At 38.4% G+C, this 12,460-nt stretch overlaps 1 protein-coding gene across 2 annotated transcripts in view; it reads right to left on the bottom strand.

The window, feature by feature from the left end:
* Positions 1-12,460, bottom strand: part of ZDHHC20 (zDHHC palmitoyltransferase 20) — a 57,514-nt gene that overhangs the window by 15,240 nt on the left and 29,814 nt on the right. Inside the window, exons 5-8 of one of the 2 annotated variants that reach the window (XM_014060530.2) lie at positions 11,752-11,821; positions 8,643-8,675; positions 7,241-7,361; positions 1,669-1,704 (exon numbers count right to left, since the gene is read on the bottom strand). In XM_014060530.2, coding sequence (XP_013916005.1) covers positions 1,669-1,704; positions 7,241-7,361; positions 8,643-8,675; positions 11,752-11,821 — 260 coding nt within the window. The remainder of the gene's footprint in view (positions 1-1,668; positions 1,705-7,240; positions 7,362-8,642; positions 8,676-11,751; positions 11,822-12,460) is intronic. The other variant, XM_014060531.2, reaches the window with a different exon arrangement.

Here is a 12,460-nt window from a genome sequence, read left to right on the forward strand (position 1 = left end):
AAGCAAGCCGATTCACATAAAGGTAAGGGTTAGGGTTAGGGTTAGGGTTAGGGTTAGGTTAAGGGTTAGGGTTAGCTTTAGAGCGTTAGCGTTAGGGTTAGGATAAGGGTTAGCGTTACGTTTTTCGTTACTTTAACGGTTAGGTTTAGGGTTAGGTTTAGGGTTAGGTTAAGAGTTAGGGTTAGGGTTAGGTTTAGGGTTAGGTTTGGGGGGGTTAGGGGAAGGTTTTAGCTTTATTTTTACATTTTTTCGATCTTTTTCGTCGCGCTGTGATGACGTCACAGCGCGCTTTTGTCGAGCGCGATTTTGTCCTACGCGCTTTTGTGGTGGAACCGATAATTTTTATTTACTGTCTTACTATTATTTTTTAAAAAAAATATGTTAACCATATATTCTTGGGTGATATGGATAAGACATTTTAAGGGATACACAAATGTTTAAAATCGACAATTGTATATTTCTGACTATCAATGAGGGAATTAAGCCAACTTTTTCCACTTTCAGCCTACACAAGAACAGTTACTAAAAGAAGGAGCCCACAAAGCACTGTCCACAAAGAAAGGGAACAAAAGGCTACTGATTTTTGGAGGGGCTGCTGCCCTTCTTCCCCAAAATAAAGTGACTTCAGAAAGCATAAGTTTATTTCTGTTCAGTGAAGACTCTTTTGGTAGTGAACAAAGAGCTCAAGGAATCTGATATTAATGGTTCAGGAAGGGCATAATCTAGGCTGGACGAACAAGACCAAATTTCTAACAGGTTTTCCTCACCACGTAGGCACTTTAAAGTTCAAGGGAGGAAGACCTTCCTTTTTTCTCTTTGTAATGATTATTTTTCTGTGTGTGCAGGGAGAAATGGGAAGAGAATTAAACTGCAGGTGTGAAGAAAACACCCTGAGATTCTGAAATGGTATGGCTCTGGATCACATCCTCTGAAGACATAGCAGTGGCCTAACCAGAATCATCTCGCTTATTTGCAGAGACTTGTTGCAAAACTTTTGAGGGTTTAAACCAGGACTGTCAAACTGGCGGGCCGTGGGCTGGATGTGCCATGCGCAGACCACGCCTGCCCTGGCTCTGCAAAGGCAAAAAACATTGCGATATGTCACGATACATCCCATGATACGATTGAGCATGACAGCCGTGGTTTAAACTATTTAAACAAGATTATACCTTATACATTTCCAAACAGCTTTGTATTGTAACAGAGTACACAGTAAGCAGGAGAAAGAAAAAGAGAATTCTATATACATATATTTAAATATATATAATATATTTTCCATAAACTGAAGATTCGTGTGTAGAGAAAAAAGTTTAGTGTTTTATTAATATAGCACAATTTTTATGTGCGGAAATGGCTAAATACCTTATTAAACAATTAATAGCTTCATATTAAGAATTCAGAAGCATATTCCTTTTAAACAATGACAATACAGCGGGGAACTGAAATTGCTTCTATTAATAAAATATAGATAACATTAACATCCATTTAATTGTCTGTCAGTATATGTTATGCTTCAGAGCACCAATTTCTCCCTCAGGCATTAAATAAAACGCATATTGCTAATTGTAAAAAACTAGAAATATTGAATAATAATATTGTAACCTACTATGAGAAATAAATGTACAAAATAACATACTAGCAGAGACTACTGCTTAAATTGCATTTTACCTTTGGACAATTCTCAGCAGATTTCCTGCGGCAAAGCTTTGTGCAAATAAAGACAATATTAAAAGGCTATAACCCCTTAAGACTAGTGTTCAGAACAAGTAAAAATGATGTTAGAAATTTGATGGTCTTTGCGTGCACAAGGTGTAAAGCGTGCAGTATTCAATGTCAAGAGGCCAATAGTTTACATTCACTGAATGAATATGTGAAGATGAACTTGTGTTTGCGTAATGAGATAAAAGGAGTCACTGATTTTAATGGTGTACATTCAAGGCACACCATTAAAATTAAGAGATCTATTCATTGCTCTCTCTAATTTTCATTATCGGAAGCCCAACTTGGAACCATCTCTACAATAGAAATCAACTAAGAAACTTACTGGTAATTTCTGTCTGCATTCATCATAATTTGAACTAAAATTTGTTACCCAATTATGAATCAAAGCATTTTGACAGTATGATTTATTATTTGATTTCTCTGACCCCTTAATCCAAATGGTCCCTGTACTTATTCATCTCCTGGAAGAATGTTTAGGAGAAGTTTTAACACAAAAAAAAGACACATGTTCTGTCCAGCTTCTCCACCTGGTAATCTTAGTTGCCAACTCCAGTTGAAAACAGGTTTGCAAATTCCTTCCTGCTTATATGATCAACATGTACAATAAAATACATATACATATGGCAACCTTTTTAAACATGTGCATATTAGCTGGAAATAATATTCCAACAAAAAGCCATGTTAAAAAAGATTAATAATGTGAACAGGCATGAACATGCAGAAGACTAACAGGGTGCATCCATAAACATCAACTAGGAATCATAAGACATGATGAAAACAACTTATTCTCACAATATGGATAGATTCAACCATAGTTTCAACTGCGGAAAATGTGAGAATCCTAGACAATAATGCTAGGGAATGTCTCAAAGCATGACATTCAGACAAATTAACCATAAATAGACATACTATATTGCCAAAAGTATTTGCTCACCCATCCAAATAATCAAAATCAGGTGTTCTTCCATGGCCACAGGTGTATAAAATCAAGTACCTAGGCATGCAAACTGTTTTTACAAACATTTGTGAAAGAATGGGTTGCTTTCAGGAGCTCAGTGAATTCCAAGTGGAACTGTGATAGGATGCCACCTGTGCAACAAATCCAGTCGTGAAATTTCCTTGCTCCTAAATATTCCACAGTCAACTGTCAGCTGTATTATAAGAATGTGGAAGTGTTTGGGAACGACAGCAACTCAGCCACAAAGTGGTAGGCCACGTAAACTGACAGAGTGGGGTCAGCGGATGCTGAGGCGCATAGTGCGAAGAGGTCGCCAACTTTCTGCAGAGTCAATCGCTACAGACCTCCAAACATCATGTGGCCTTCCGATTAGTTCCAGAACAGTGCGCAGAGAGATTCATGGAATGGGTTTCCATGGCCGAGCAGCTGCATCCAAGCCATACATCACTAAGTGCAATGTAAAGTGTTGGATGCAGTGCTGTAAAGCATGCCGCCACTGGACTCTAGAACAGTGGAGACGCGTTCTCTGGAGTGACGAATCATGCTTCTCCATCTGGCAATCTGATAGAAGAGTCTGGGTTTGGCGGGTGCCAGGAGAACGGTACTTGTCTGACTGCATTGTGCCAAGTGTAAAGTTTGGTGGAGGGGGGATTATGGTGTGGGGTTGTTTTTCAGGAGCTGGGCTTGGCCCCTTAGTTCCAGTGAAAGGAACTCTGAATGCTTCAACATACCAAGACATTTTGGACAATTCCATGCTCCCAGCTTTGTGGGAATAGTTTGGAGCTGGCCCCTTCCTCTTCCAACATGACTGTGCACCAGTGCACAAAGCAAGGTCCATAAAGGCATGGATGACAGAATCTGGTGTGGATGAACTTGACTGGCCAGTACAGAATCCTGACCTCAACCCTTTGGGATGAATTAGAACGGAGACTGAGAGCCAGGCCTTCTCATCCAACATCAGTTGTGTGACCTCAAAAATGCACTTCTGGAAGAATGGTCACAAATTCACATAAACACACCCCTAAACCTTGTGGATAGCCTTTCCAGAAGAGTTGAAGCTGTTATAGCTGCAAAGGGTGGACCGACATCATATTGAACCCTATGGATTAGGAATGGGATGTCACGTACAGTAAATTCATATGTGAGTAAAAGCAGGTGAGTGAATACTTTTGGCAATATAGTGTACATAGAGATTACACATCGTTCAGAAAAGTCAATAAACCATTAAGGAAACAACAACAACAAAAACAAGAGTACATTCTCTCCAGCAGCCAATACCCAGAATAAGCAAAGATCAGACAAAAAAAAAAATCAAAACAAAAACAATATCCAAATCAAGGAACCACCCAAGAGAAAACCATATCCCTACCATCACTGATAGAGCAAGCTACTATATATATAAACAGAGAGCAAACCCAACTCCCTGTTAATGATGTTATCTATTCAGGTAACTAAATAACTGCAAGCAAACAACCAAACTCAGAGACTACTAGGACTTCACACATGAATTAATATTTGAGTAAGTTATATTGAAATGCTGAAATGTACTATTTGACAAACAGAGCAAATTAGGAATATTTTTTGGAAGACGAACAAATCATGGAAACAAGTCTCAGACACATACATACATACACACTCATCCTCCTAGGGATTATTCAAAAACTCACTTTAGAAAATGAACTGAGCTCTAAGAGGAAGATGGAGGGTCTCTAAATATGGTAAATTAGCTGATAACCCGGAGTTGTTCAGGTATTTATTTATAGGGGGGAAATATCCGGACCAAATGTAATTTCTAATGTTGGATTTTCTCCCTTACCAGAGGGAGCTGCCTTGTGGAGTACTGTCGTTACCATGGCAACTCCACTGCGCTGTACAGTAGAAGCCATTTGAAGGCACAACAGGCTGTATCGTAACAGAACACACATCCCAAGGGGTGTCTTACCCCCACAGTATTTGTTTCCAGAGAGTCAGTCATTTATGTACCAAGTTTGGTTGAAATTGTTCGAGGCGTTCCATTTTTATATATATAGATAAATTAATTGGATTTGCGTTCTCTCTCTCATTCCCCATCTCAATCTTTTCTCCTTCTGAAGAAAAAAAGAATTCTAATGATATAATTACATTGGAAGGGAACAAAAAAGCAAAAAAGCAGCAAAATTGGGTGAAGATGAGGCAAAGAGATGAACTCTTGTTTAGGTGTCACAAAAGGCTTAAAATTCACAAGGTAACAGACCTTCAGATGGTTCAGGATAATCTTCAAAGGCATAGGTGCTTTGCCACAATCTCTGCAGCCATTTTCACTTCTTGATTATGTCTTTATTTTCAACTGTTTTAATATATTTTTCAATGAATAGCCAGAAACGTCTCCAGGGACATCAGCTAATTAATAAATTGGAAACTTCCTGAGCTTTATTGCTGAGGTTCTGCATACTTGTTGAGGCTAAGCCTGTGCATGATGCTCCAGGTGGCTCAAATGCTGTCTTCTACAGCTTTCCCTTTATGGTTAAGTGTGCAATAGGGGGCGGGGGGGACGGACGGACAGGTGGGGGGGACAGGTACTATCAGAAAAAGTTGTCCCCTAAAACAGATAATACCCATTCCCCTATTTACTGGTAATTAATCTTAAAAAAAAATCATCTCAAGTTAATATAATACAAATTAAATTAAAATAATTGATACTTAATGTGAAATGTTAAGGAAATATGATGACCAATTTTGCTCAAAATTAATGCTACATAAAAAAACCCCTGCAGTCTGTGAATCTAGAAAAGCCACAGATCTAGTGAATCCATAGCTCTATTCCAGATTCTGCTCAAATCATTGGGTCAGTTCACTAATGGAAGCAGGCAGTCCAAGTGCATCAGGATATCTATAGATATTTTTTTATCTACTTTCAACAATAATTCATATTTTAGCCATAGTTTTGGCAAAATTAAATCATTTTGCCATCACCCCCCCCCCAAGGGATTATCTCTCTCTCTCTCTCTCTCTCTCACACACACACACACACACAATATCCTACAGAATAACAAGTATCAAAGCTGACAAAAATATTGACATGGCTTACCTATAAATTTCATAAACAAACAAATAAACAAACAAACAATGCTAAACTATGTTTTCTCACTAAGACACAAAATAATAACATATCATGGTAAACAATATGTCGTTATGAATCACGATGCTGGTTGCATGCAACCCAGTAAAAACAAACCATGAGAAAGAAAGGAAGGAAGGAAGGAAAGAAGGAAAGTGAGAGAAAGAAAGATAGATGAAAGATAGATTCTTGTTCTTAGATATTTAGTAATAACAGAATAAATGCAGTGCCAGTGACAGAATGCTCAAGTGGAAAAGGTAGCCTCCAGGATATTGGCTGGTTGAATCAGTAATCTCAGCTTCAACTAACTTTCCTCTCAATAGGAACATACATATTATGCTTTAATAAGACCAAGTATTGATATGCGAAGATTATTTTAGCACATATCACCTTTTATTTCAGTGGGCCATGCTGCAATATCCAGGAAGGTTTGGTTAACTACAGTTTTCCGTTACATTTCAAAGTTTGGAATGCATCAAGATCTTAAAACAAACTCAAATCAAATTTGAAAATCAAACATTTCAAATTTCATTAAGAATCCTTTTATCTTGCAATTCCTCAGCTGTGACTCAGTACAAAGTCTTCATTACTTAATGTGCATGTACCACAACATGCCAAGAAAAGAAAAGGAACTGCATGAATTGTACCAGGCAAATATCTGTATTTGCCTGAATCATGAAGAGATATCACAGATGTGTACAGGTTAACAATAAATAACCCCTCAAGTTTAGGTTTACCCTGAGTGTGTGTGTGTGTGTGTGTGTGTATGCTTCTCCTGGAAGCACGAAGCCTGAAGATGACGAATGAGACTTCGTCGAAACGTCGCCAAGACACCTCCAATTTTACGTGGGAGAAAACACGAATAACCAAAGACATATATGTATGTATGTATGTATGTATGTATGTATGTATGTATGTATATAAAATGCAAAAATGCATCTACAAATTATTTTTACTATAAACATGTTTCATTTTGTGCTTACTTAATGTATAAATTATTCACATTCAAGTAACGTCTTTCACAGTCTATGAATGATAGCCAATTCTTTTCCAAAACCACAATGTTGCTATTCCAAAGGTTTAAAGCAATATTAAAAATGATCTGACTTATGGAACCAGGTCATGCTATTCAATCAGAATGAAGATTAAAAATCAGGTTTATTTTGAAATTAGAAGAGGGCAATGTTGATATGAATGTCATACAGTACATATAGAATGTGCTTTCTTAAAACATGCATGAAAAGCCGACATAAAAGGTACAATCCACAAGACAGCAAATTCGGCTGCAGCGAAGCAAAAACCATGTATTATATATAAACTTTAATTATTTAGTATTTTACTACTTCACCTCAAACTGATGACAGTTAGGTATAGTATGAAGCATAGTATATTTCATGAAGCATGAAAACACAATGCTTCTGTATTTTTTTTAAGATTAAAACTTTTAATTTTAAAGAACTTACTGTCCAAAACTTTATGAAATACTGAAGAACCGTAGCAGCAACAAACAGACAATACAGGAGGGAATAAAATAAAAAGAGGAGAAAAAACTTGTAGTTGGAAAATCCCACGCAGTTATTCACCCTGAAAAAGGACAAAGAAATAGCCATTTTTTCCCTTCTACAGAAGAGTTAAACAAATTTCTGCAGCCATGTTATAGATGGGTTCAAAAGCAGTTGCTAATGGGATTGCCTGTAACCTCAGAACAAGACTCTAAGTATCACAGTCAGTTGCTTTTTCCTAGAAAGCAAACCTAAAGGCGTTGCTGTTTGTTACCCTTCCAAAATATTTTCTAGTTCTTTGGCTTGTTTTTAACCTTTCGTGGGGGTGGGGTGAGGAAAAGAAGAAGGCATTAGATTCATTTCTGAACAAAGAACTAGGGACACCTATAAACCTATCTGGGATTTAAGACTATTGCTGAAGATGGTAGTAAAGACTGATATTAATGTTTATTTTATTTAAAAAAATCTTAAAATAAAAATCAGATTGGACTCTTAGGCTCTTTGACTCTACTAAAAGCATAAAAGTTTGCATTGCAGCACATTTTATTTATTTATTTTAATATATATAGCTTCCCACCTCATGGTAATGACTCAGGGCAGCTAACCATAAAAAACACAACAGTAACAACAAGGTAACAAAAAATACATAACTGACAGCTGACATAAAACCACAAACCACCATCAGAGTAGCCATGTCACAGGGTCTGACATACAACACTAAAATAAAAGTGTCTTTGTGTATATACAAAATTTACTATAATTCAATATATAAAGTACATTATATACATATAAACATTCTTGAGGGGATACTTGTTTAATGTCCATCACAATAAAGTGGTTAAAGGCCAAAAATGCCCCTGGGACTTGGGGATCCTCATCTTTCTTCTAGTCAGTGTATAACAATTAAAAACAGAACATTAATATGTATTTATCAAATATCGCTAGCAATGTTACCATTTAACCTTGCTCTTAATAAAGCTTCCATTAATTTAATGAGTCACGATTGTCTAAGACCATTTACAGACCATTTACAAACTAGAGATTTAAAGCATCTTCAGAGAATTACTCAACTATTCAGCTGTCTCTGAAGCATTATAAAGCCTCTCTTGTTACTATTATTTTGACAAAGTTGTAGTTGATGATTCTAGAATGTGCTATTTACTGCTGGTGAGAAAATAACCTAAGGTTCTTATTGTAAGAAAATAAAAATAAACCTAACTTAAATTTAGACTCTGTTCGTAGTTCACTCTTTAAATTTCCACCTAATTATTCTTACTCTTTACTTATTTTGTGCATACCCAATAATAAAAGAGCTTACTTATTGGTTTTGGTACAAAAGCAAGAAGGAATAAAAAAAACATACCAAGGACAATGATGATCCATTTTCAGTACACATCTAAAATAAAAGAAGCCATCCGAATCAATGCAAAGGTGATAAATGGATATTATTATGCTTTTTTCAATAAATATATCTAATATCAAACTTTCAAACATTTTTTCCAGCACTGTAACATCTTGGAAACCATTGATCACTCCACCTCTGTACCCAGATTGTTTAAAGCAGTTAAGAAGAAGCAAAATATTACAAGGTAGGTTCATGCAGTTTTCCTATCTAGTTTCATTCACAATAAAATACAATCAAGAAAATCAGAACACAGTTGTAACTTGAGAAAAAAAAAGGAGAGGCATGCTTAGAACCCCCTTTTCACTCAATCCATTTTACAATAGGGAGAAGAAATGAACAGAGGAGTGCATAATGTGTACATATTCTCTTGCATCAGAGGTGGGTTCCTACCAGTTCATACCTATTCGGTAGAACCGGTTTGTCAAATCTACCGAACCAGTTAGAAGAGGTTCTACCAGTGGACCCGGAAAGCAGGCCACACCTACAGAAGAGGTTCCCAAAAATTTTGAAACCCACCACTGTCTTGCATGTAGAAGAACAATAAAGAGACACTTGGCACAAAAGTGGCAAAACTTTGCTATTCTTCCACATAGTTACAATTTTTCTACCACTATCTTTCATTTTCAAGTTCCTGGAAGGATTTTTTTCCACATGCATCAGGTGTTTACTACCTTTAGCATTAATTCAAATTAAAACACTAATTGTCTGGGGAAAATGCTGTTACTACCAAGCATCACACTCAGCTTCTCGAGACTGCATCCTTTCAAAGCAGATTAATGGAGCACAACAGCACTAATGATATACTGAATGCATTCATTTTCAGCTTTGGGCTGTAATACTGACACAGGAATTTCAAAGGTTGTGAGAAGGAGTACTATGGGCTGTACACTGCCAAGAAAGCAGGATAGTGGAGTCAATGCCGTAGAGTCCTATCTTACTTCTGTCACAGATTTGGTTCAGAACCTCTTATAGTTACAAACAAAACTTTCCACTCTTGACACGACCAAATGAACCCATTGTTTTCTGCAAAAGCCCACTCCCCATTAGCTCCTCGTTTGTTTCCTATGGGAGGGGCCAATCACCTCCAAGGTGTGGCTTTACTCTTAAGTCGACCCTGCTTTCTTAATTGTTTTTGTCTTCTGGCAGCTCTGCCCATGCGCAGAGTGCCTCACTGCTGTCTAGCTCCCTCTCTGCCTCTGACGCAGAGCCCTCGTCTGAGCTTTCCTCAGCCCTCAGGACTGGCCCATGTTCCTCCCCAACCTCCTCACTGTCCAGCTCTGCTGCCAGCTCTGCTTTTATATATATATATATAATATATTTAAAGTCACAACCCCTGGTATGCCCAAATATGGGAGGAAGTTCACTGCTTCCATTCTCTGTCCATCGGCTCGTCATAAGAGACCATCCAGACAGAAACCCAATATTTTTACTGTTGCCTTTGTTACAGCACAAATACAACACACACACACACACACACACACACACACACACACACACACACACACAGAAGATATAGGAAAACTGCAATAGCAATTAGACATATACCACTTCACAGTGCTTTTACAGCCCTCTCTAAGCGGTTTACAAAGTCAACATATTGCCTCCAACAATCTGCGTCCTCATTTTACCAGCCTCGGAAGAATGGCAGGTTGAGTCAACCTTGAGCTGGTGGGACTTGAACTGCCAAACTGCTGGCAATCAGTTTATCATAAAATAAAACCACAATAAAATTACAATAATATGGGGCCATAGAATTGCAATGGGCTAGACTTTATAATTCGATATCTAAGGAAACTAAGGAAACTGCTTCTGGTGTATCTGAGATGAAAGCACCATCAGGAAAATTCATGAGTATCTGAGCAATCAATGTTTCTTTGCCATGGCAACCCTGACATATACCAGACTGTGATTTTTATTGCAGTCACAGCATAATATAACCAATGTAAACATAATTTGACTGCAATTCTGGGTAACCATGGCTCCCAATGCTTGCTTGGGAATGATAAGCAAGGCATCTTGGCATGGAAAGCATGATAAACAAATATTCAGATTCTTCAGTGAGTTAATCTGTTCTGCTCACAGAAAGATCCAAATGAATGTCAGTGAGCAGTGCACCAGGATTGCTGTTGCCAAGAAATGCGGTTGTAAAATGCTACATCATGTGTGACTGCATTGCTTAAAGACAGAAACCAAGGAACTCCCAGTTGTCCTCATAACCCCAAAGACCTGTGGGGCATAAAGCAGGAAGCAGGAGGAGTCCCAGGTAGGGAGTAGCAATAGCAATAGCAGTTAGACTTATATACTGCTTCATAGGGCTTTCAGCCCTCTCTAAGCGGTTTACAGAGTCAGCATATTGCCCCCAACAACAATCCGGGTCCTCATTTTACGCACCTCGGAAGGATGGAAGGCTGAGTCAACCCTGAGCCTGTGAGATTAGAACCGCTGAACTGCAGATAACAATAACAGTCAGCTGAAGTGGCCTGCAGTACTGCACCCTAACCACTGCGCCACCTCGGCTCTTCCAGCCGTGTAGGAATGAGCCTTGAGAGGCCTGGTGCAGGCCACACGTAAGTTGGGAGAGGGAGTGTTGCAGAGGCCAGGGAAGGAGGATGTGAGATGCATACAAGTGCAGAGGGGTCAGGGCAGAAGGAAGCAAGATGGTATGCAAGAAGTAGGGGACTTATCAGAGCAACTGTGCAACCTTCCCTGCTGGCAATCCTCATTGATTTTGCTTGGGATAAGCTGGCAGGGAAGGCCTCAAATGGTCACACCATGACTGGGATATTACTACAAAAAGCATCCTTAAAGCATCCTTAAACATAAAGTGCTGGTTATCAATCACTCAGATTGCAATTGCCATGTTTGTGAGGGTGCTACAATGCCGGAGTTTTGAGGATTAATTGTAAATACTACTCATTCAGCATTGTTGCAACTCTGAAGACATGCTGAAGAAGTGGTCAGTAAGCGAGGACTACCTGTATGTGGAAAAGGAACTCTGTGATTTCAGGTCTGAAGATATGTTTGAAAACAAACTCATCAATCCAAACTAGAATCAGTATATACTTACAGGTCACACGCAGAACAATGATGACATCGATCAGGTTTTATTAGCTGGCATCTATCGCAGTATCTAATAGCTAAATGGAAGATTTCAAAGTCAAGATATGAAATGCGAAGCTTTAGAATCAGGACTTTAAAACTTACCTACTTCTCAGAACAGAATCTGGAAGAATTCAAAATGTAAATAGGGCAGTCATATTTCAAAGATAAATGGGTAGGGAGTAATGTGAGAACTCTCCAATAAAATCTATATGGTTCTATTGGCCACCCATCACCAGTACAGAGATGCAAAAATAAAAGGAAAGAAAACTATCTGTATAACTATTTACGGAAAGGTGAAACATGAACACAATCTAAACCAATGGTCCCCAACTTTTTTGGCTCCATGGACTGGCAGTGGCAACGGCAGCAGGGGAGGGAGGGGGGGAAATGGTCTTGTGCATGCAACCAAATCCCGCTCATATGCAAATAAAGCTTTGCATGCTTGTCTGCCGCTTGCCCAGTACTGGACTGTAGCCCAGGAGTGGAGGATTCCTGATCTAAATAATATCTGGAACAGTTCTTAATTTTGATCCCCCCCCTTTTATTGCCATATACCTTCCAGAGTGACAAAGAAATGACTCTGAGAGGGGCACCCGATAGATTTTATAAACAAACAAATACCCGGAACTTTGAGTTAACCACATGGAGTCTCTATGTGCGAATTGAGTGGCCAT

This window comes from Thamnophis sirtalis, unplaced genomic scaffold (genome assembly GCF_051295495.1).
Source record: "Thamnophis sirtalis isolate CommonGarterSnake01/CBP01778 unplaced genomic scaffold, rThaSir2_p1.2 scaffold_8, whole genome shotgun sequence".
Taxonomy (NCBI): domain Eukaryota; kingdom Metazoa; phylum Chordata; class Lepidosauria; order Squamata; family Natricidae; genus Thamnophis; species Thamnophis sirtalis.